At 44.0% G+C, this 21,977-nt stretch overlaps 1 protein-coding gene across 1 annotated transcript in view; it reads left to right on the top strand.

Annotated features, from left to right (window-relative positions):
• LOC311225583 (uncharacterized protein) overlaps window positions 1–20,024 on the top strand; it is a gene marked incomplete at both ends in the record, with an annotated part of 30,506 nt that extends 10,482 nt beyond the window's left edge. Inside the window, 4 exons of the mRNA XM_084310944.1 lie at window positions 11,779–12,252; window positions 12,502–13,024; window positions 13,263–13,412; window positions 19,479–20,024. Coding sequence (XP_084167070.1) covers window positions 11,779–12,252; window positions 12,502–13,024; window positions 13,263–13,412; window positions 19,479–20,024 — 1,693 coding nt within the window. The remainder of the gene's footprint in view (window positions 1–11,778; window positions 12,253–12,501; window positions 13,025–13,262; window positions 13,413–19,478) is intronic.
• Window positions 20,025–21,977: the final 1,953 nt, after the last annotated feature.

Below are 21,977 nucleotides of genomic sequence, written 5' to 3'. Positions count from 1 at the left end.
CACACAGTGTGGATGAGTTAGCACACAGAGTGGATGAGTTAGCACACAGAGTGGATGAGTTAGCACACAGAGTGGATGAGTTAGCACACAGAGTGGATTCAAGATTCAAGAGATTTATTCGTCACATACATACACAACGAGACATATAGTGAAATGAAGGTGGCCATGCCTGCTTTGATTGTGCAAAAAATACAAATAATAATAGAATAAAATAGAATAGATAATAAAATAGACATGGTAAAAAGCACTAAGATAAAATACAATACAATGCTAAGCTTACGAATGAAAAAGTAATGAGTCCTACACTACTATACACCTGATGAGTTAGCATGTAGGCCTACACACACAGAGTGGATGAGTTAGCATGTCCACAGAGTGGATGAGTTAGCACACATGTTCTCACTCAAACAGCATGTGTCCCTGCAGCTCGTATCACTCCACAGACTAATATAGAATGATTGCTTTCACCGCGTGTAACAGCATGACCTTTCACGGTTTTTGATATCCAACATTAGCCTGGCTGCAGCCCCCTGAATTGCCCACAGATTAGTCTGAACTGAATCATCACAGGCATTGAAAAGAGTGGGTGATTCAGGTGGCGGGATCCTTGCGATGATGCAGCAGCGTTCAAAGCAAACGGGTGGCTGTGAACTCCAGGTGAACTCCAGGTGTACTCCAGGTGAACTCCAGTAATGCCAACAACCACCAATGCACTGGCTCCCGGTACACTATAGAATTCACTTCAAAGTCCTCACTTTCACTTTCAGAGCACTCCACGGTCAGGCCCCTATCTACATCACTGAACTCATCCATCCCTACACCAACACCCGCTCACTCAGATCTGCCGATCAGCACCTCCTGGTGGTCCCCAGGTCCAGGCTGAAAACAAGGGGTGATCGAGCATTCGAGGTGACGGCACCAAGGCTCTGGAATGCTCTCCCCCTGGACATGCGAACTGCCCCCTCAGAAAACTCTTTTTAAAAAAACAGCTAAAAACACATCTGTTTAGACAGGCTTTTGGTCATATATAGGCACCCTTTTTGTCCTCACTGTTCCTATAGTTTTTAATTATTGACTGATGATTTAATTTAAATTATTTTATTCTATTATTTTATTTGGTTCACTGTTTTTAACTGCTGTCCGTTGTTGTTGTCATTCATTTCTGATTTTAGTTTTTTATTTATATACTAGCTGTAGTGTAAAGCACCCTGTGCATTCGTGCTGTGAAGGGTGCTATGTAAATACAGTAGAAGCCCTCGAGAATCACGTCCCCACTGCCACTCATCTACCACTCCAATGTCACTTTAGAACTCACTCAGGTGTTAATTTTCGGGGGCTGGTACTTAATTTAAGTGGTTCCCCAGGGAGGGGGTCGGGGGCTACTGCCCTCAGACCCCCAAGATAATTTTTATATGGGCAGTCTGACTTGGCGTACTGACCATATATTAGTGTTGCAATGCATGATAAATAAACAGTGAAAAAATCTAAGAAATCGGATGGGGCTGGGACATTTGGGACGAATAAAAATGTAAGATGAAAATCTCCCCAGCCGTGGAGGTGTGAAATCTGGCCCGGTCGCGTGTAGCTTTATGCCAAGCAAGCAGTGCAAAAATTTACCGTAGTGGCGTGCAGTAATGCGCCTTTCATTTTCCGCCGCCCAGCGCCCAGGTCGCGCGGAAATAGGCTGTCTATTGCCATTCTCTTTGACAAACTCTAACCTTAACCAGCTCCTTAACAGCGCCTAAACTTAACCGTTCTAACCTTAACCAACTCCGAAACAATGCCTAACCTTAACCTTAACCTTAACCATGCCTAACCTTAACCATAGAAATTATATTGCCATTCTCTTTGACAAACTCTAACCTTAACCAGCTCCTTAACAGCGCCTAAACTTAACCGTTCTAACCTTAACCAACTCCGAAACAATGCCTAACCTTAACCTTAACCTTAACCATGCCTAACCTTAACCGGCGAAAGAATACACGTTAAAAAAAAATCACGTTAAAAAATATTTTCGATGGGATTCGAACTCGCCAGCAAACGAGCCATAGGATCCACAGCCATGTGGCCTTGCCAATTGAGCTATTTCTAGTTACTGAATAAGGGGCGGTGACTTATATATATTGAGCTCCGCTCGTGTCGAACCAAGGCGGGATCTCATGCGCATGCGCGGGCACCTCGCGCGAGCACGCCGGCGCACGCACGCACCTGAGCGAGCACGCCGCCGCCGGTGCACGCACGGTAGCATTTGTCTGAAAAGAAGGGCGCTTTACCGCACTAGCGTGCGGTGACGAATGCGGAAGCATTTTTGCACTGCTTGCTTGGCATTAAGGAAAACGCGGCCCGGTCGAGAACAATAGGAGTCACAAAATCAGAGTGGTGAAGTAGTGGCAGAGTAGCAGTAAATGCCTGACTTCTAAGGGCTTCTACTGTAAAGGTCATTCATTCATTCAATAACATTTTAAAAAGTGCTCAAAATAGTTGTATTATTTCCTCAAAAATACCCAGTTTTCATGTAACTTATTATAATCCAAGCTACGAATTTCAATCATGAATATTTACTTTACTTTTCATTTCATTTGTATTTGTTCCGTTCATGGCAATACACAGTTCCACAAAACCACAACAGCATCATTTCATAATAAAAAGAACCTCCCAATTTGCACATAACATTATTTGAAAAGGAGTTTTGATTGATTGATTGAAAACTTTATTAACAGATTGCAGAATGGGTACAATACAGTACGGCTCAATACACACAATTGTTAAGGGGATGCAGACCAGAGAAGGACTTTCATCTTGTTTACATCATCAGGGTCCCCCATTTTCAATTCATAATGACATTTATGACATACGCAACATACAGATATATATCATGACATTTCTGACATACATGACCTTTACATTGTAAATTGTTACATTTGTGACATACAAGATATGCAAATATACAGTAGCCTACTGTTAAACAGCTAGATCCTAACCAACTATATACATATGAGGGGGAGGAAACTACATTGGGAGGGGGGGTTTGGACATTTACAGGGGCTATACAGATATATATCATGACATACAGGTATACAGTACTGTTACATTATACAGATAATATATACATACGATTGGGAGGAAACTGTACATTAGGAGGGGGTGGGAGGGGGGTTTTGTACATTTATGGGGCCAGTTTAGAATTTGAGAGCGGTGGGCGGTTAGGTGGCGTAGCGGAGATTGCGTTCGTCACCAACCCCGAAGCTGTGAGCTGGTTGTCACCAGCTTGGCTGGCCGTTCACACTAATACAATTGGCTGTATTAGAGGGTGGGAGAAGCTGGCGGGTGGGTCCGGGTCGTTGTAAACAGCGACTCCTACAGTTCGGTCGGGGCGCCTGCTAAGCGCGGATAGGACCTGAGTGGGATAGTGTGATCCTTCCACACGCTACGCCCTCTCAGGGAGGATCCGCGCTGCCAGGTGAAAAGAAGCGGTTGATTGGCTGGACGTGTGTCGGAGGAAGCACGTGATAGCCTCCACTCTCCCAGATGATCTGACTGCGGGGGGTAAGTGCGCAGCGACCAGGAATGGATTGGGAATTGGCATACGACTAACATTGGGATGGGAGAAAATCGGAGGAAAATGGAGGGGGAAAAAGATTAAAAAAAAATAAAAAATTTGAGAGCGGTTTTGAAGGTGGGTAGTGATTCAATTTTTTTTACGGCTGTGGGTAGGGTGTTCCACATTGATAATTGGCATAATTGCAAAACGTGTTTAGACCCTTGTTTATGCCGAATCTGGGTTGAACATGATTTGTGGAACTCCCTCTGGTGTTGTGGTCGTGGTATTCACTGACCTTTGGGAAGTATTTCGACATGTACTTACTGTACATGGGTACCTTAGTGGTGTAGTGTATCTTGTAGACCAGGCCCATTGCAAGTTGCTGTATTCTGTCGTCTACTCTAAGCCATCCTAGGTTGTCAAAATGAGCAGGGGTGAGGTGGGTTTTACAGATGAAGCCCTTCAGATTCAGGTCCCTACTGCTGCGCTTCTGCCACTCTTCTACCACTTTAGAACTAGCACTCAGGTGTTCATTTTCGGGGGCTGGTGGCTGGGTCTAAACGTAAACAAAAGGAGGGTACTTAACTTAAGTGCTTACCCAGGGAGGGGGTCGGGGCTACTGCCCTCAGACCCCCAAGATAATTTTTATATGGGCAGTCTGACTTGGGGTACTGACCATATATAAGTGTTGCAATGCATGATAAATAAACAGTGAAAAAAGCTAAGAAATCGGATGGGGCTGGGACATTTGGGACGAATACAAATTTAAGATCTCCCCAGCCTGTGGGAGGCAGTGGAGGTGTGAAATCTGGCCCGGTCCAGAACAATAGGAGTCACAAAATCAGTTTGGAGTGGAGTGGTGGAGTAGTGGTAGAGGAGCAGTAGAGGCTTGCTTTTTCAGGGCTGTATCTGTAGGAGTAAGGTCAAGCAGTAGTCTGACCAGTTTGTTTTGTGATGTTTGTAATCTTGTTTTTAGTGCCTTTGAGGTGTTTGGTACCATGAGGTGCAAGCATAGTCGTAGTACCCTTGAATGAGTGCTCCTGCTAGAGTCTTTAGGGTATTCTTGTTTACCAGAGAGGAGATCCGGTACAAGAATCTTGTTCGTTGGTTGACTTTTTTGATTACATTGGATGCCATTTTTTCACAGGAAAGTTTTGCCTCTAGGATGGAACCCAGGTATGTAATTGCATCTTTCCTTGTGACAATATTGTCACCCACTGTAATAGAGAAGACGTTGGTTTTGCTGAGTTTGTTATTTGATCCGAAGAGAATGGATTCTGTTTTACCCATGGTGTAATGATAGTTTGTTATCAGTGAGCCAGGTGCAGATTCTGCCGAGTTCTGAGCTGAGGGTTTTTTCAACCTGTAACTTGTTCTTGTCAGAGACCAGCAGGGCTGAGTCGTCCGCGAACAGGAACAAGTTGCAGTCACAAGCTGACGACATGTAATTTGCATAAATTAGGAACAGTAACGGTCCTAGTATGCTTCCTTGTGGAACACCACAGCTCACTGAGAGGGGGGGGGGATAGGGTTTACCTCCACCATCTGTTCTCTCCCGTCCAGGTAGGATTGCATCCAGCTCACTGATAAACTATCAAAACCAATTGCTTTTAGCTTGTCAATCAGAATGGAGTGATTGACTGTGTCGAAGGCCTTTTGTAGGTCCAGCATGACCATGCCGCAGTATTTGCCCGCGTCCACCTCTTGTTTGATGTGGTCGTTCAAATAGAGAAGGCATGTGTCAGTGGAGTGGGATGTTCTGAAGCCAGATTGAAATTCGTAGATTCGATTTTAGATTCGATTTTCTTCCGCTAGGTACTTTTCGACCTGTTCGTAAACTATTTTTTCCATGACTTTCGAGATGGAGGTAAGAATAGAAACAGGCCGGTAGATGCCTGGGTCTAATTTGCTGCCTTTTTTGTGCAGGGGGGTCACTCACTCTTTGGGGACATGTCCCTGTTTTATGGAGAGGTTTATTATGTGTGTGATGGCGGCTGCTGAGTCTCTGAGGAATTTGGAGGGGATATTGTCATGGCCAGTGGCCTTGTTAGGTTGGAGAAGAACATCTTATTTTGCCTGCCCCTTACTCAAAACAATAAATAAACAATAAAAATCGATGGTCTGTCAATTACACACATTTAACAAGAAATATTTACAATAACATGAGAAGGAAAATAGTCATAGGGAAACCTGCTACCCCTCAACTTCATAAAGTCTAAATGTTCTTTCTTTATATCAGCTTATAAAGGTGGGTAAACTCTACTTCACCAATAACGACGTTGGTAAACAGAGTTCAGGCGGTACGTTCACATCCCTCTTGATCACACAGTGTGGTTGTGTGGTGATTCATTCATTCATATTTTTTACCCACAGTTTCTTGTTTCTCAAAAGTAATGGCCAAGAAATCCTTCATGTTCAAAGCCCCTTCTGACTGGAATAACCTACCTGTGATCAATCGATCCATATCTTCATTTGACCTCTTTAAAAACGCTCTATGTTCTAACTTTATGGTTAACTGTACATGCTTCCTCTGTGGGGCTCCTGCGCTGGTAAGGGGATGTGGGGCATAGCCATCCTGTATGTGGGTATTACGGGTTAGCTAGTTGGCTCTACTCCTATTTCTAGGCAGGGGGGGAACGATTGGTTGATTTGGGGTGCTCATGGGCGGGATGGCTGTGCTCCGCTTTTCCTGCCAGTCCTGGAGCTCAATATCTATTACATCCTGTATTCTACTTACCCTTTTAATGTTTTGTTGGGCCTTTCTCGCGGCGGCTGCCTGGCGGTGTCATCGCGGGGTAAGCATATTCGTTTGTGGCATCAGATCAGGTGGCCGCTGTGGAGTAGGCCTATTGATGGAGAATGAGCGTCATATCCTCTTGTGATGAATGATGAATAATGTTTACTTGTTCTGTTGTATGTTTTTGTATGTTTTTTTTTTTTTTTTTTTTTATGTTATGTGTTCTGTTTCTGTCTTACATTGCATACAATTTGGGACCCTCTCAAAAATGAGATACTGTATCTCAAGGGGTTTTCCTAATAAATTATTTCAATATATTCATTCATTACATTTATATAGCACTTTTCTAGACACCCAAAGCGCTCCCCACAATGTAGGGTAGAAATTGCCTCCTTCACCACCACTGGTAGCACCCAACCTTGGGCTATGCATGCTCAATGGCTGCCATACACTGGCACCAGGCACACATCACGCGGAGACAGGGAGACAGGGAGACAGGGATTGATATCAGCCAATTAAGGGTGATGCGTCTCTGTGGCCCTGACTCCAGAGTTGACATTTTCCACTCTGCTCCGTCTATCTGCACAGTCCCATTATAAATGGCTACCACACCAAAGTGGTCACACAGCCAAATACATACGTAAATGCCACAATTCTCATGACAATCTTGCTTTTGACCTCTAATTCTGTCGGTTTTATTTTATTTTGTCATGTATTATTTTTGTTCTGTTTTGTTCTGTTTTTTTGTTTTGCCATAGTTTGTCTCTCCTGCCCATGTGAAGCGTCTTTGAGCACCTGGAAAAGCGCTATATAAAATAGATGTATTATTATTATTATTATTATGACGCCGTGATATACTTAGTAGATCATCAAACGGCTCTGAATGCATCATGACAGCGTAATCTTCCAGAGGGCTTTGCTGGGCTCCCCGGCGACAGCTCTGACCCCACTCCACGACTGAAAGGGGATAATCAGCTCGTGGGGCAGAGTCCAATCAGCACCGGACTCACAGCTGCCCAATCAGCACCGGACTCACAGCTGGCCAATCAGCACCGGACTCACGGCTGGCCAATCAGCACCGGACTCACGGCTGGCCAATCAGCACCGGACTCACAGCTGGCCCCACTCATGCTACTGATGATAACCTGCTGTTCCATATCACCTCATCTACCAGTGGCTCGTAAATGGGGGGGGGGGAGATCCACAGATCATTGATCATATTCACTTTTGTGTCGTGCTTGTGTTGGGATTCCTTTCTCTAGCTACTCTATTGTTATTCCCTGTGTCTTATGTCTTACCGTACTGTCTGTTGCATAGTCATACTCCCATAACATATCGTCTAGTCTCCTATGTCTTACTATATTGTCGGCTGTATAGTCTTTGTGTCATAACATATTGTATACTGTCCTATGTCATACTGTATCATCTGTTGTATACTCCTAGTGTCTTGTGGTCCTACTGTATTGACTGTCCATCCTGTCTTTTGTCATGTTGTATTGTCCTCTGTTACACTGTGTGACTATGTCTATAGTTTTGAATTTTGTAGATACTGTACAGCACTTTGGTCGGCTCTTTGAGCTTTTAAATGCGCTATATAAATAAATGACTTGACTTGACTTGACTTTCTACCCTGTGACATAAGAGCTAAATGCCGGAATATGGTTAATTCAGTGGCGAGCAACCACTTAACTGCACAGATACTGACTCTTTTATAGACTCTGGAGATGACTACTAGTGCCGCTGGTGTTACACCCAAATCAGAAAATGGTGACCTGTTGTTTAAACCTTATACCTTAACCTCAGTGGAGACTGTAGAAGGATATTCTAATCCAACTGAATGGAAATGGAGAGCTGGGAGATCTTGATAACACAGCTTTATTGGATGCACAAAGTTGTGGAGACACTTCAGTCCGCAGAGTGAAAGTTGTGATGAGTGGGGTGTGGCCCCACCCGTTTTATAGTCAGATCAAAACAAACCCATCACATGATCTGACCCCCGTCAGAAGGAAAGTCAAAGTCAACTTTATTATTGTCATTTCCCATAATGTGCAAGACATACAAAAAAAATTAATTACGTTCCCCCCTTCCCACGGTGTATATATAAAAAGATCTCGACAATATTTAACATAAAGTAACATATAGGACGCAATATACAATATACAGGACTATACACTATACAATATAAACAGTAGCTAAAATTAAATGAATGAGTGAATAAAATAAAAGAGGTAAAAGAGAACTCAGTGTTCTAGCAGCGGTTCTAGCAGTTCTACCGCTAGCAGCGGTAGTACATAGTAAATAAAATAAAGTAAAGTGGCAGTGAGTTAGTAAAGTGGCAGTGTGTGTCTGTGGGATGGTGTGTGTGGGATGGTGGGAGGGAACATTACACAATAGTAATATCACAAGACAGAAGAGATTACTCAATAATAATAATACCCTCCCACTTCTTCCCACATTCCTTTGTCTCCTAGACGAGGACCTTACATGTTAAAAGGCTCCTTCCAGAACACTCTATCTGAAACTGTTATGAATATTATGAAATATGATACGTCAACCTAAATGTGTAATATTAAAGACAGTATAATCATTCTTCACAGATTTCCACTACAAGACCTCACCTCCTACCCAGAACGAAAATAGAGATGGAAATGTTTTTTTGTTTTTTAAATGATCAGAAACCCCATTATTTTTTCATCTCCCTTTTGGGGTTAGGGTTAGGGGTATTTTGGGGTACTTTGTGGTGATTAGTAGGACCCCTATTTTGGGTCAGAGTGGGCCGTGAGGTCTCCGCCGGGGTCAAGGTGAGGTTTAGGTTTAGAAATAACTTTGTCAGCTGACAGCACACCGGTCACCCTTTCTGGTGGGTCACATATTACGGCATGACACCGGAAACACCATGACAACGTCTCCACAGAGCAACCCACACAACTCCTCCTTCACCTCCACACCCCTCCGCCTCATGGTCACCCCGTTCACCCTTACAGAAGAGTTCTGCTGCCTTTGTGTGTGTGTGTGCGTGTGTGTGTGTGTGTGTGTGTGTGTGTGTGTGTGTGTGTGTGTGTGTGTGTGTGTGTGTGTGTGTGTGTGTGTGTGTGTGACGGATTCACTTGTTCTCTCACCCTTATTGTTGGTTTAGTTAGTTGGTTTGTTCAGTTTGGTAGTTATGTTTGGTAGTTATGTTGTGTTTATTGTTTGTTAGATTAGTCTGAATTGTAAGATGTTGTTTAGTAGAATATTAGTTATCAATTAACCTGCTTAGGATAATGTGTCTGGCCAGGACCTATATATAGTTTTGAGTTCTCATTTGTCTTTGGTCTTCCGTTCTGTTCAGGTCTGTTCTGTCCTGCTTTTATTATTTGGGCCATTTATGTTCTATTTAGTCAATTATGTATTTGCATGGGTAAATAAAAACCAAATGTTTTGCTTACACCACTGTGTCCTCCTCGTCTGGCTGCTTGGTCCCTTACAGTGTGTGTGTGTGTGTGTGTGTGTGTGTGTGTGTGTGTGTGTGTGTGTGTGTGTGTGTGTGTGTGTGTGTGTGTGTGTGTGTGTGTGTGTGTGTGTGTGTGTGTGCGTGCGTGCGTGCGTGCGTGCGTGCGTGCGTGCGTGCGTGCGTGCGTGTGTGTGATGGCTTGTAAAATGAGTGGTCCTCACTCATGGAGGTCATGTGTGATTGGTGAAACTATCCCTCCCGATACCGATATTTTCCGATATCACATTTTAATGCCGATATCGGCCGATAATATCGGTAGGCCGATAATATCGGACATCCCTAGTAATAATTGTATTGACTTATGTTATTGTCTTACTGTTTGTCTTATTTAGCTATTTTTACTATCTTATAGTTGTTTTATTACCGTTTTTATAATTTTCATGTCTTATAATTTCCATCCTTAGTTATGGAGTGATTGTAATTATTTTCTTATTTTTTTTGTATCCTTTTGTTTGGTTTTTTCACTTCGAGCTGCAATCTGTATGAATGGTGCTATATAAATAACGTTATTATTATTTTACATTTATTTTAACTTAAATAAAAAAATATATATTTTAAGACTTCTAAAGAATGTCATGTTTTTAGACATAATATCTATATTATTCAAATGGAAGCTAAATATATATATTTTTTTGAATCTACTTTTTCTCCCCATTTTCTATTTTTCTCCCTTCCCTAATTTCGTATTGTCCAATTCTACCCTCCCCTGTCTCGAACGCTGTTAGGCCATGCCTCCCACAAGCCGGCTGCAATGTGGAGGAAGCCTTGCATCACGTGTCCCCTCCGATACTCGAGGAGGCAGCCGTCGCATCTTTTCACCTGCACAGCGCGATCTCTCGGCGGCGAGGGTCTGCGTGGGAGGGACACGCCGCCCTCGTCGCTTCCTGATTCTACTGCGCAGGCGCACCAACCGACCTGTGGGAGTCGCTGTCCACAACGTACGATCCCCACCCACCAGCTTCCCACCCCCTAATACTGCCAATTGTATTAGTATGAACGACCAGCCAAGCTGGTGGCAACGCCGAGGGCTGGGCTCGAGCCCAGCATCTCCTGCGTTGGTGGCGAGTGCCTTTCCCACTGCGCCACCTAGCCGCCCCCGGAGCTAAATATATTATAGTTTATTATTATATTACATTATATTATAATATATAACATTACATTATTATCATACATATTATTTATATTATTCAAATGGAACTCAAATATTCCATTGCGATGTCACAGTATGATGTCACAGTATGATGTTCTGTTGTGATGTCACAGTATGATGTCATAATCAAACATTCTAGAACATTTGTGTATCTATTCAACAATTTTCAGAAGATCTCAGATCTCAGAAGACAAGTGAAGATCTCACTTGTTGTTTCCGGCTACTTGTCTGTAAGCTTGACTGTAGATACAATTTAAAAATCCCCACATGGAAAAGGAAACAATGTCCTGTACAATCCTTAATGAACTGCGTCTGGAGAGAAGGTTCTGTGATGTGGTTATTAAAGTCAACAGCACTGAGTTTAACGCCCACAAGGCCATCCTGTGTGGCTGCAGCGCCTATTTCAGGTAAGTTTAGCTTCGTTCAGGTGAACTTGGTTAGTAAAAAGATACTATACTGTATGTCTACTGTAAAAAGATACTATACTGTACGTCTACTGTAAAAAGATACTATACTGTATGTCTACTGTAAAAAGATACTATACTGTATGTCTACTGTAAAAAGATACTATACTGTATGTCTACTGTAAAAATATACTATATTGTACGTCTACTGTAAAAAGATAATATACTGTATGTATACTGTAAAAAGATACTATACTGTACGTCTACTGTAAACATATACTATACTGTACTTCTACTGTAAAAAGATACTATACTGTACTTCTACTGTGAAAATATATTATACTTCTACTGTGCTAAGACCCTATACTTCTACAGTGAAAATATATTACTACACAGGACAGAATGTTGCTTACTGTTTACTCATCAGATATCTCTATACTCTGCATCCCACAGAACCCTCTTCACTCACTGGAGCGACTCAGAGAAATCAGTCTACACTATCCCTGGGGTGTCCACGGCTATGATGCAGCTCATCATAGAGTATGCCTACACATGCTTTGTGCCGGTGACAGCAGAGAATGTGGAAGAGCTTCTGGTGGCTGCAGACCAGCTTCTCGTCACTGGCATAATAGGAGCATGCTATGACTTCCTAGAAGGCCAGCTGTCTCTGGAAAATTGTGTCGGCATCTGGAGGTCCACGGACATCTACTGCTGCCCTGACCTGAGGCGCAAGGCCCATCTCTTCATCGTGTGTCACTTTGAGGAGATGCTGCGTGTCTCACAGGAGTTTGTGGAGCTGTCCCTGCAGCAACTGGTGGACATCATCGAGAGGGATGATCTAAACGTGAAGAACGAGGAGACAGTGTTCGAGGCCATCCTCTGTTGGATCGATCACTCCTGTGAGGAGCGTAAAACACACATCCCTTTGCTGCTGCGCAAGGTAACTAATTTGATTACTGCGCATTGCATTAAAACAACACTAGGTTCCCTAGTACAGTGGTTCTCAAACATTTGGGTCCAAACTGTTCCCTAGCAACAGAATTCCAGTGAAACCGTCTACAACCGCTGTCTAAGTTGTACCCACTGTCTGCTTGTCTCTTCCCAGGTTCGCATGGGATTGATGAGGCCTGACTACTTCCATAACAACGTCCAGAACAACCCTATGGTGAGGGACAGCCACGACTGCAGGCCCGTCATCCTCAGCGTCCTGAAACCCCCTGGCTCCGACAGGCTCCCAAACCCCCTGACGCGCCCACGCCTGCCCCAGGAGGTCCTATTGGCCATCGGAGGCTTTAGTGGCGGCAGCCTGACCAATGGCATGGAGGCTTACGATATCCGAGCCGGTGGATGGATGGACGTTAGCGTTGAGGCGGAGAGTCCCCGGGCCTACCATGACACCGCTTATCTCCACGGTCTGGTCTACTGCGTCGGCGGCAAAAACGGTGTAGAGTATTACAGCAGTGTGCGCAGGTTCAACCCCGTCACTCATAGCTGGCTGCAGGTGGCTCCCATGCACTCACGCCGCTGTTATGTCAGCGTGGTCGCGTTGGACGGCTGTATCTATGCCATGGGAGGGTTCGACGGACACGAGAACCTGAACACCGCCGAGCGCTACAAGCCTGAAACCAACCAGTGGACAGTGATTTCACCCATGCTGGAGCACAGGACCGACGCCGGCGCCGCAGCCCTCCACGGCAAGGTGGGTGGAAATGAGGAACACAGGTGTGGTAGATGAACCCAAGGAATGTTCACATTCAAAACTAAGCGATTGGTATCATTCAGAATCAGAAATCATAAATGTCTTTATTGCCAAGTAAGCTTGCACATACAAGGAATTTGTCTTGGTCCTTTGGTGCATCAACATTAACAGACAATTAAAGTAGAATGAAATAAAATGGAATATATAAACTAAATTAGAATATTCTTTCTTATTACAGGTTTACATCTGTGGTGGCTTCAACGGGACGGGGTGGCTGCTCACAGCTGAGTGCTACAGCCCAGACACCAACCAGTGGACTCTGATCGCCCCCATGATCAGCAGGCGTCAAGGAGTGGGAGTCGCTGCATACGGAGGTCAAGTCTATGTGGTAGGTGCACATGGAGACAAATGCTTTATACTAGATATTTTTATAGATATGTATCATTTGACTTGCAATGCTGCTGTGATGCCCTCATTTCCCTAAGTGGATTAATAACGTGTCTGCCTGCCTGTCTACCTGAGACACACAATAAAACATTCCTCTCATGTGTCCTGTCCTCAGGTGGGAGGGATAAACGGTCAAAAACGCCTGGATAGCGCGGAGGCCTACAGCCCCTTGACTGACTCCTGGCGCGCCCTGCCCACCATGCTCACTCCCCGCAGCCACTTTGGCATCGGGGTGTTGGACGACCTGCTCTTCGTGGTCGGAGGCTTCAATGGCTTCAATCGCTTCAACACCACCTCCAACGTGGAGTGCTACGACCAGAGCAACGACAGGTGGACTGTAGCCGAGGACATGGAGATCCACCGCAGTGGCCTAAGCTGCTGCATAATGCATGACCTGCCTAATATGAGCCAGTACGCCGCTCCCCGTGGCACCCTGCAGTGACCCCTAGAGGAGGAGGAGAAGAAGGCAGCGGGGGGATCCATCTAAGAACCGTAAACATTTATTAGACCAGTCCAAAAGAAATCCTAATAAATGAATAAATTACATCAGCCAAATGTGGTGACGTTTCTTTCTTCTAGTAATTCCGACAATATCTGTTTTTGATTTGTGTAATGCACATAATATGGGCACTTTTATCCATATGGTCGAGCCTGTTAGGAATTGCACCTTCAACCCAAGCAGATTGCAGATCACTCTCTCTATATGGAGGCTAACCATCTCTCCTCACTGATACTGGACACCTGACAAACACACACACAGACACACAGACACACACACACACACACACACACACACACACACACACACACACACACACACACACACACACACACACACACACACACACACACACACACACACACACACACACACACACACACACACACACACACTAAGACAATGATTACATAGTAAACATCAATGTACATACATAAGCAAATACACAAAAGACGGCAAGCACACACACACACACACACACATGCAAACGCACATGCATGCACATACACACACATACCAATGCATACACATAGTTTGTGTAAATAATATGTACAGTATACAGTATAAAATCCTCACTTCCGTATTCTTCATTTCTGTGAATAAATCACAATCAGTGTGTTGGTTTGATCAAATCAAGGTGTTCAAGGACAGTGGTTCTCAAAGTGGGGCCCGGGGACCTCCAGGGGTGGCCTATTAACTCTCAATGTGGGGTCCTTAACATGAAAACGTTTGAGAACATGTACAGTAACATGTGAAGGGAATGTTAAGTGTGTGTCACCAGGCAGCAGTTAGAACATGTACAGTAACATGTGAAGGGGATGTTAAGTGTGTGTCACCAGGCAGCAGTTAAAACATGTACAGTAACATGTGAAGGGAATGTTAAGTGTGTGTCACCAGGCAGCAGTTAGAACATGTACAGTAACATGTGAAGGGAATGTTAAGTGTGTGTCACCAGGCAGCAGTTAGAACATGTACAGTAACATGTGAAGGGAATGTTAAGTGTGTGTCACCAGGCAGTAGTTATAACATGTACAGTAACATGTGAAGGGAATGTTAAGTGTGTGTCACCAGGCAGCAGTTATAACATGTACAGTAACATGTGAAGGGAATGTGAAGTGTGTGTCACCAGGCAGCAGTTATGAATTGACTGCATTTATATAGCGCTTTTATCCAAAGTACTTTATAACTTATGCCTCACATTCACCCATTCACTCACGTAAACACACACCGACAGCAGAGGTAACCATGCAAGGTGCAAACCTGCTCATCAGGAGCAATTAGTTGTTAAGGGTCACGCTGCTGGGAGGAGCCAGACTGGGAACTCTGCCTCCGAGTCCTGATCCACTCTTGCCCCATGAAGTAATTGTGTCGGTAGTGTGTGTGTGTGTGTGTGTGTGTGTGTGTGTGTGTGTGTGTGTGTGTGTGTGTGTGTGTGTGTGTGTGTGTGTGTGTGTGTGTGTGTGTGTGTGTGTGTGTGTGTGTGTGTGTGTGTGTGTGTGTGTGTGTGTGTGTGTGTGTGTGTGTGTGTGTGTGTGTGTGTGTGTGCGTAGGTGTGTGTGTAGGTGTGTGTGTATGTGTGTGTCTAGGTGCGTGCGTGTGTGTGTGTGTGTGTGGACAATATGGCCAAAATATCATATCACACTATTTTTTCTTAGTTATGGTGGTATAACGGTATTTGGCGATATTTTGTTTTCCAGTACAAATGACCATGTGATATGACATAATTCTTAGGTTTTTATCTTGTAAAACAATTGTCGTGATGCTGTTCCATTCAAAATGGTGTACTTTCTTTACCTTTTTAAATACTGCAGCGAGGATCTATTATTTCATTAACTGAAAAATATACCACGTGTATATCTTTTTCAATATGTACAGTATACATAATACATCGTAGACGACGGTCGAGTAAAAATCCATACCTTTCATGGACGAGACGACGGTCTACCGCCCAGCCCTGCGTGTGTGTGTGTGTGTGTGTGTGCGTGTGTGTGTGTGTGTGTGTGTGTGTGTGTGTGTGTGTGTGTCAGCCTGTTGCCCACAGCCGCCTTTATTGTGGGCTGTATTTAGGCAGAGCTATACCCAAACCTAAAAAGAGGTTTCTCTCTCTCTCTCTCTCTCTCTCTCTCATCTCTCTCTCCTCATCTCTCTCTCTCTCATCGCTCTCTCTCTCTCTCTCTCTCTCTCTCTCTCTCTCTCTCTCTCTCTCTCTCTCTCTCTCTCTCTCTCTCTCTGCTCTCTCTCTCTCTCTCTCTCTCTCTCTCTCTCTCTCTCTCTCTCTCTCTCTCTCTCTCTCTCTCTCTCTCTCTCTCTCTCTCTCTCTCTCTCTCTCTTCTCTCTCTCCCTCTCCTCTCCCTCTCTCAGTGAGCACTGTGTGGCTTTCCGAGAGGGATGAGAAGCTCTCACCGTCTGGACACTGAGAGAGAGGCACGCTGAGATAAGAGCAAACAAATGTCGCTACACAAAAGAGGACAAGTTATCCCCCTGGCACAGAGAGAGATACATGTAGACCTAGAGAGCCAAAACCAGCCAGGGGCTGTGGGCTCTTCACGCTAAATCCTCGGGCCATTGTGCTCTCATGTCACACTCGGGTTGGGATTCCTTTCCACCGTGATCCAACCACTTGCAAGATAAGAGCTTTGAAAATGGTGGTCTAAAGATTCAAGTCTTTTGCAAAAGAAATGCAGGACGATAGTGAAATTGCTGAATTAGTTTGTCATTTGTGCCCGATTTGGGCCTGTGAGGGTCTCAAAACATTGATAGAATAAAACTGAACTTCTTTGAGGGGGGAGGGGAGCTACATTTAGTGTGCGAGTTCTACTTTCTAATGCAATCTAATGCGTGTGTCAGTCTACCCGAGAACTTGGATTTATTATATATACCCATGAAATGTGTGTAACGGAGTTGGAGGAGCCTGTTAAACTCCCTCCTCGTGAATACTGCCCCATGGCCGAATCAGGCGTGCACTTTGATTTGGTTCGATTGGCACGGTAGCTCTGCTGCCTTTCATGCTGAGAAGCACAGTATCTGTGGTTGAAAAGCACAGGTTTCACACCCGAGGAGATGAAGTGAAAGCCCTTGCTAGCATGAATGACCCAAAGATATCTATAGATGAGTATCGTGTTGGTAAACATACCGTGTTTGGGCCAATCAGCAATAGCCGCTGCATCACGTGACCGAGTTGCCCACTACCTGCACGAGCTACTGCGCTAAAAAAGTACAACAGGGCTCTGTGGAGAAACCATGGCACTCCCCTGACTAAAAGTATAATGGAGCTCTATGGAGAAACCATGGCACTCCCCTGACTAAAAGTATAATGGAGCTCTATGGAGAAACCATGGCACTCCCCTGACTAAAAGTATAATGGAGCTCTATGGAGAAACCATGGCACTCCCCTGACTAAAAGTATAATGGAGCTCTATGGAGAAACCATGGCACTCCCCTGACTAAAAGTATAATGTAGCTCTATGGAGAAACCATGGCACTCCCCTGACTAAAAGTATAATGGAGCTCTATGGAGAAACCATGGCACTCCCCTGACTAAAAGTATAATGGAGCTCTATGGAGAAACCATGACACTCCCCTGACTAAAAGTATAATGGAGCTCTATGGAGAAACCATGGAACTCCCCTGACTAAAAGTATAATGGAGCTCTATGGAGAAACCATGGCACTCTCCTGACTAAAAGTACAATGGAGCTCTATGGAGAAACCATGACACTCCCCTGACTAAAAGTACAATGGAGCTCTATGGAGAAACCATGGCACTCTCCTGACTAAAAGTATAATGGAGCTCTATGGAGAAACCATGGCACTCTCCTGACTAAAAGTACAATGGAGCTCTATGGAGAAACCATGGCACTCCCCTGACTAAAAGTATAATGGAGCTCTGTGGAGAAATCATGGCACTCTCATGACTAAAAGTATAATGTAGCTCTGTGGAGAAACCATGACACTCTCCTGACTAAGTACAATGGAGCTCTATGGAGAAATCATGGCACTCCCCTGGCTAAAAGTATAATGTAGCTCTGTGGAGAAACCATGGCACTCTCATGACTAAGTGTAATGGAGCTCTATGGAGAAACCATGGCACTCCCCTGACTAAAAGTATAATGGAGCTCTATGGAGAAACCATGGCACTCTCCTGACTAAAAGTACAATGGAGCTCTATGGAGAAACCATGACACTCCCCTGACTAAAAGTACAATGGAGCTCTATGGAGAAACCATGGCACTCCCCTGACTAAAAGTATAATGGAGCTCTATGGAGAAACCATGACACTCTCCTGACGAAAAGTACAATGGAGCTCTATGGAGAAACCATGGCACTCTCATGACTAAAAGTACAATGGAGCTCTATGGAGAAACCATGGCACCCCCCTGACTAAAAGTATAATGGAGCTCTATGGAGAAACCATGGCACTCTCATGACTAAAAGTACAATGGAGCTCTATGGAGAAACCATGACACTCCCCTGACTAAAAGTAGTTTCAAACGAAAATGGCTGGATGTCATTTAGCCAAATCTAGCTTTGGCATGGATTGATTGTTTAGATCACTAGCATGGCTAACAAATGCAAATATATTGTAGTTTAAATAAAAGTTTGAAATTAAATTAAATGATTTACTGATTAGGACTATTTATTTTGTTTAAAATATGGAAATACTAAATCAAATTGAGAAAAAGGCTGATGTTGAGCACCCCCCCCCTTCCCCACCCGCAATGTCAGCTGAGTATAGAGTGTAATACGCGACGTGACACAACCTCAAACAAATGGAAGCCATTTCAAGTTTGGCTGCCAGTACTTTAGGCTAGGTGATAATTGCATTTTGTTTGTGGCAGCGTCAACAGTCAACACCTCCATTTTATTGGTACCTTCCTTTGAGATATTCCATCAAGTCCAAAATTCTGCCTCATGCGTATCAATACATAATGGGCTTTTTCAGCCCCTGAGTGCTTTGATAATGCCTGGAATAAATAGTTGCCTCTAATTAAAACAACTGGCAGGCTCTGGGCTAGTGTACGAGCCAAAACCTATTTGTGTGTTTCTGACCTCCACGTGTCGCGTTACACAGGGTCTCTCCAGGGTAATTGCTCTATGGATTTCAAAGGAACAGTCTTTTCTGAACAGTCTGTGTTGGCAGGATAGGTACTGTGGATCACACCGGCTCCAAATATAGACAGCCATATATACGGTTGTAACACACATACATATTTAAAGAGTACCTTCTATCCGACTCTTTTTTTAGATGTACTGTAAGAGGCTGCATTTGATACTCAGATAGGTCAACATCACACAGTTATTGTAAGTAAAGTATGACCAAATATTGAGCTTAAAGGGGCAGTTCAGACAACATAATAAAAGAAACATATTTAGTGCTCTCTATCCATCCAGATAGTTTGGGTGTGATTTGCCTAGTTTTGGACATATCTACCGTATATATGTGTCTGCTATCACTCCAATACAATGGAGCTGGATGGCACTTGGTTTGTGCTGCTCACAAGGTGAACAGGTGAGGGATGCTGCCATTGACTCACAAGGTGAACAGGTGAGGGATGCTGCCATTGACTCACAAGGTGAACAGGTGAGGGATGCTGCCATTGACTCACAAGGTGAACAGGTGAGGGATGCTGCCATTGACTCACAAGGTGAACAGGTGAGGGATGCTGCCATTGACTCACAAGGTGAACAGGTGAGGGATGCTGCCATTGACTCACAAGGTGAACAGGTGAGGGATGTTGCCATTGACTCACAAGGTGAACAGGTGAGGGATACTGCCATTGACTCACAAGGTGAACAGGTGAGGGATGCTGCCATTGACTCACAAGGTGAACAGGTGAGGGATGCTGCCATTGACTCACAAGGTGAACAGGTGAGGGATGCTGCCATTGACTCACAAGGTGAACAGGTGAGGGTTGCTGCCATTGACTCACAAGGTGAACAGGTGAGGGATGCTGCCATTGACTCACAAGGTGAACAGGTGAGGGATGCTGCCATTGACTCACAAGGTGAACAAGTGAGGGATGCTGCCACATTGACTCACAAGGTGAACAGGTGAGGGATGCTGCCATTGACTCACAAGGTGAACAGGTGAGGGATGCTGCCGTTGACTCACAAGGTGAACAGGTGAGGGATGCTGCCATTGACTCACAAGGTGAACAGGTTAGGGATGCTGCCATTGACTCACAAGGTGAACAGGTGAGGGATGCTGCCGTTGACTCACAAGGTGAACAGGTGAGGGATGTTGCCATTGACTCACAAGGTGAACAAGTGAGGGATGTTGCCATTGACTCACAATGTGAACAGGTGAGGGATGTTGCCATTGACTCACAAGGTGAACAGGTGAGGGATGCTGCCGTTGACTCACAAGGTGAACAGGTGAGGGATGTTGCCATTGACTCACAAGGTGAACAAGTGAGGGATGTTGCCATTGACTCACAAAGTGAACAGGTGAGGGATGTTGCCATTGACTCACAAGGTGAACAGGTGAGGGATGTTGCCATTGACTCACAAAGTGAACAGGTGAGGGATGTTGCCATTGACTCACAAAGTGAACAGGTGAGGGATGTTGCCATTGACTCACAAGGTGAACAGGTGAGGGATGCTGCCTGTTACGTATGGGGGTGAGTGGTAGTGAGTCCAATGGTGGAGGAGACAAGGAGAGACGGAGATAGGTAGCTCTTTCTAAGGATGTGTCTTTATTAAAACACAGAGCAGCGATTATCCATGAAAGACGCCGGGCGTCAACAGAGAAAACAGAGCAAAAGTAATATAAGTGCAAAGCGAGTGGCTCAGCAACCTCTGACCAGCTCCTTCCCACACGAACGGTATTCTGAAGCCTCGACAACAAGACAAGGGAACAGAGAATGAATAAGTAGTCACAACACAACATTCCAATCAATTAGCAGTGACAGCAAATTGACAGCACAGTGACAGCAACCAGTGGAGAGTACCAATCAGTGACACACAGGAATGTGGGCATGACAACCAAAATGCGAATACCAACAACCACCAGGTGACAACATTCCAGAATGACAGCTGGGTTCCCGAGAGAGGGAACCCAGAACGTTACAGCTGCCATTGTATGTTTGATTTTACAAAACAGGGGAAGTTCTCGATAAGCCTCTAGGCTTCTAACTTCTCCTTCACAATGGTTATAACTTATTATGTATTGTTTTTACTTTTGTTTAACTGTGTTAATAAATAAATACAAATACAAATACAAATGTAGAGTACATATAGTGGTATACATACTTATGTAGAGGGGTACAGAGATGGTATGTGGTATTCATTCAAACCTTTATTTATTCACGAAAGGACAATTGGGGTCACCCTCATTTCCAATGTCGTCGAGACTTAAGAGACATTTCAATGCATAAATCTTTTAGAATGTAATGATAATAAATATTAATAACTCTATCTATATTGCACTTTTCACACATGGACCGCAGTCCAGAGTGCCCCACAGCAATTAGTATAAAATGAACATAAGATCAGCATACAGTTGACAGAATAAAAACAATGCATAAATTGCAGACATAAGAATAGGTATAAAAGACAATAAAAGTAGTGCAACATAAACGTGCAGACATAAGAACAGGCATAATAATAATAATAATAATAATAATAATAATAATAATAATAATAATAATAATAATAATAATAATAATAATAATAATAATAATAATAATAATAATAATAATAGTACATACAAATGTAGAGAGTACAGATATAGTGGTATACATACACATGTAGAGTACAGATATAGTGGTATACATACACATGTAGAGTACAGATATAGTGGTATACATACACATGTAGAGTACAGATATAGTGGTATACATACACATGTAGAGTACAGATATAGTGGTATACACATACACATAATAGAGTACAGTTGTAGTGGTATACATATACATGTTGAGGGGTACAGATATAGTGGTATATATACACATGTAGAGGGGTACTCTGCCCCACAAAGGTAAACAGTTAGCCTTTGTAGGAACCAGTC

Source organism: Notolepis coatsorum, assembly GCF_963971535.1.
Source record: "Notolepis coatsorum genome assembly, chromosome: 1".
Lineage (NCBI taxonomy): Eukaryota > Metazoa > Chordata > Actinopteri > Aulopiformes > Paralepididae > Notolepis > Notolepis coatsorum.
This window is presented reverse-complemented; position numbering and strand designations above follow the sequence as displayed.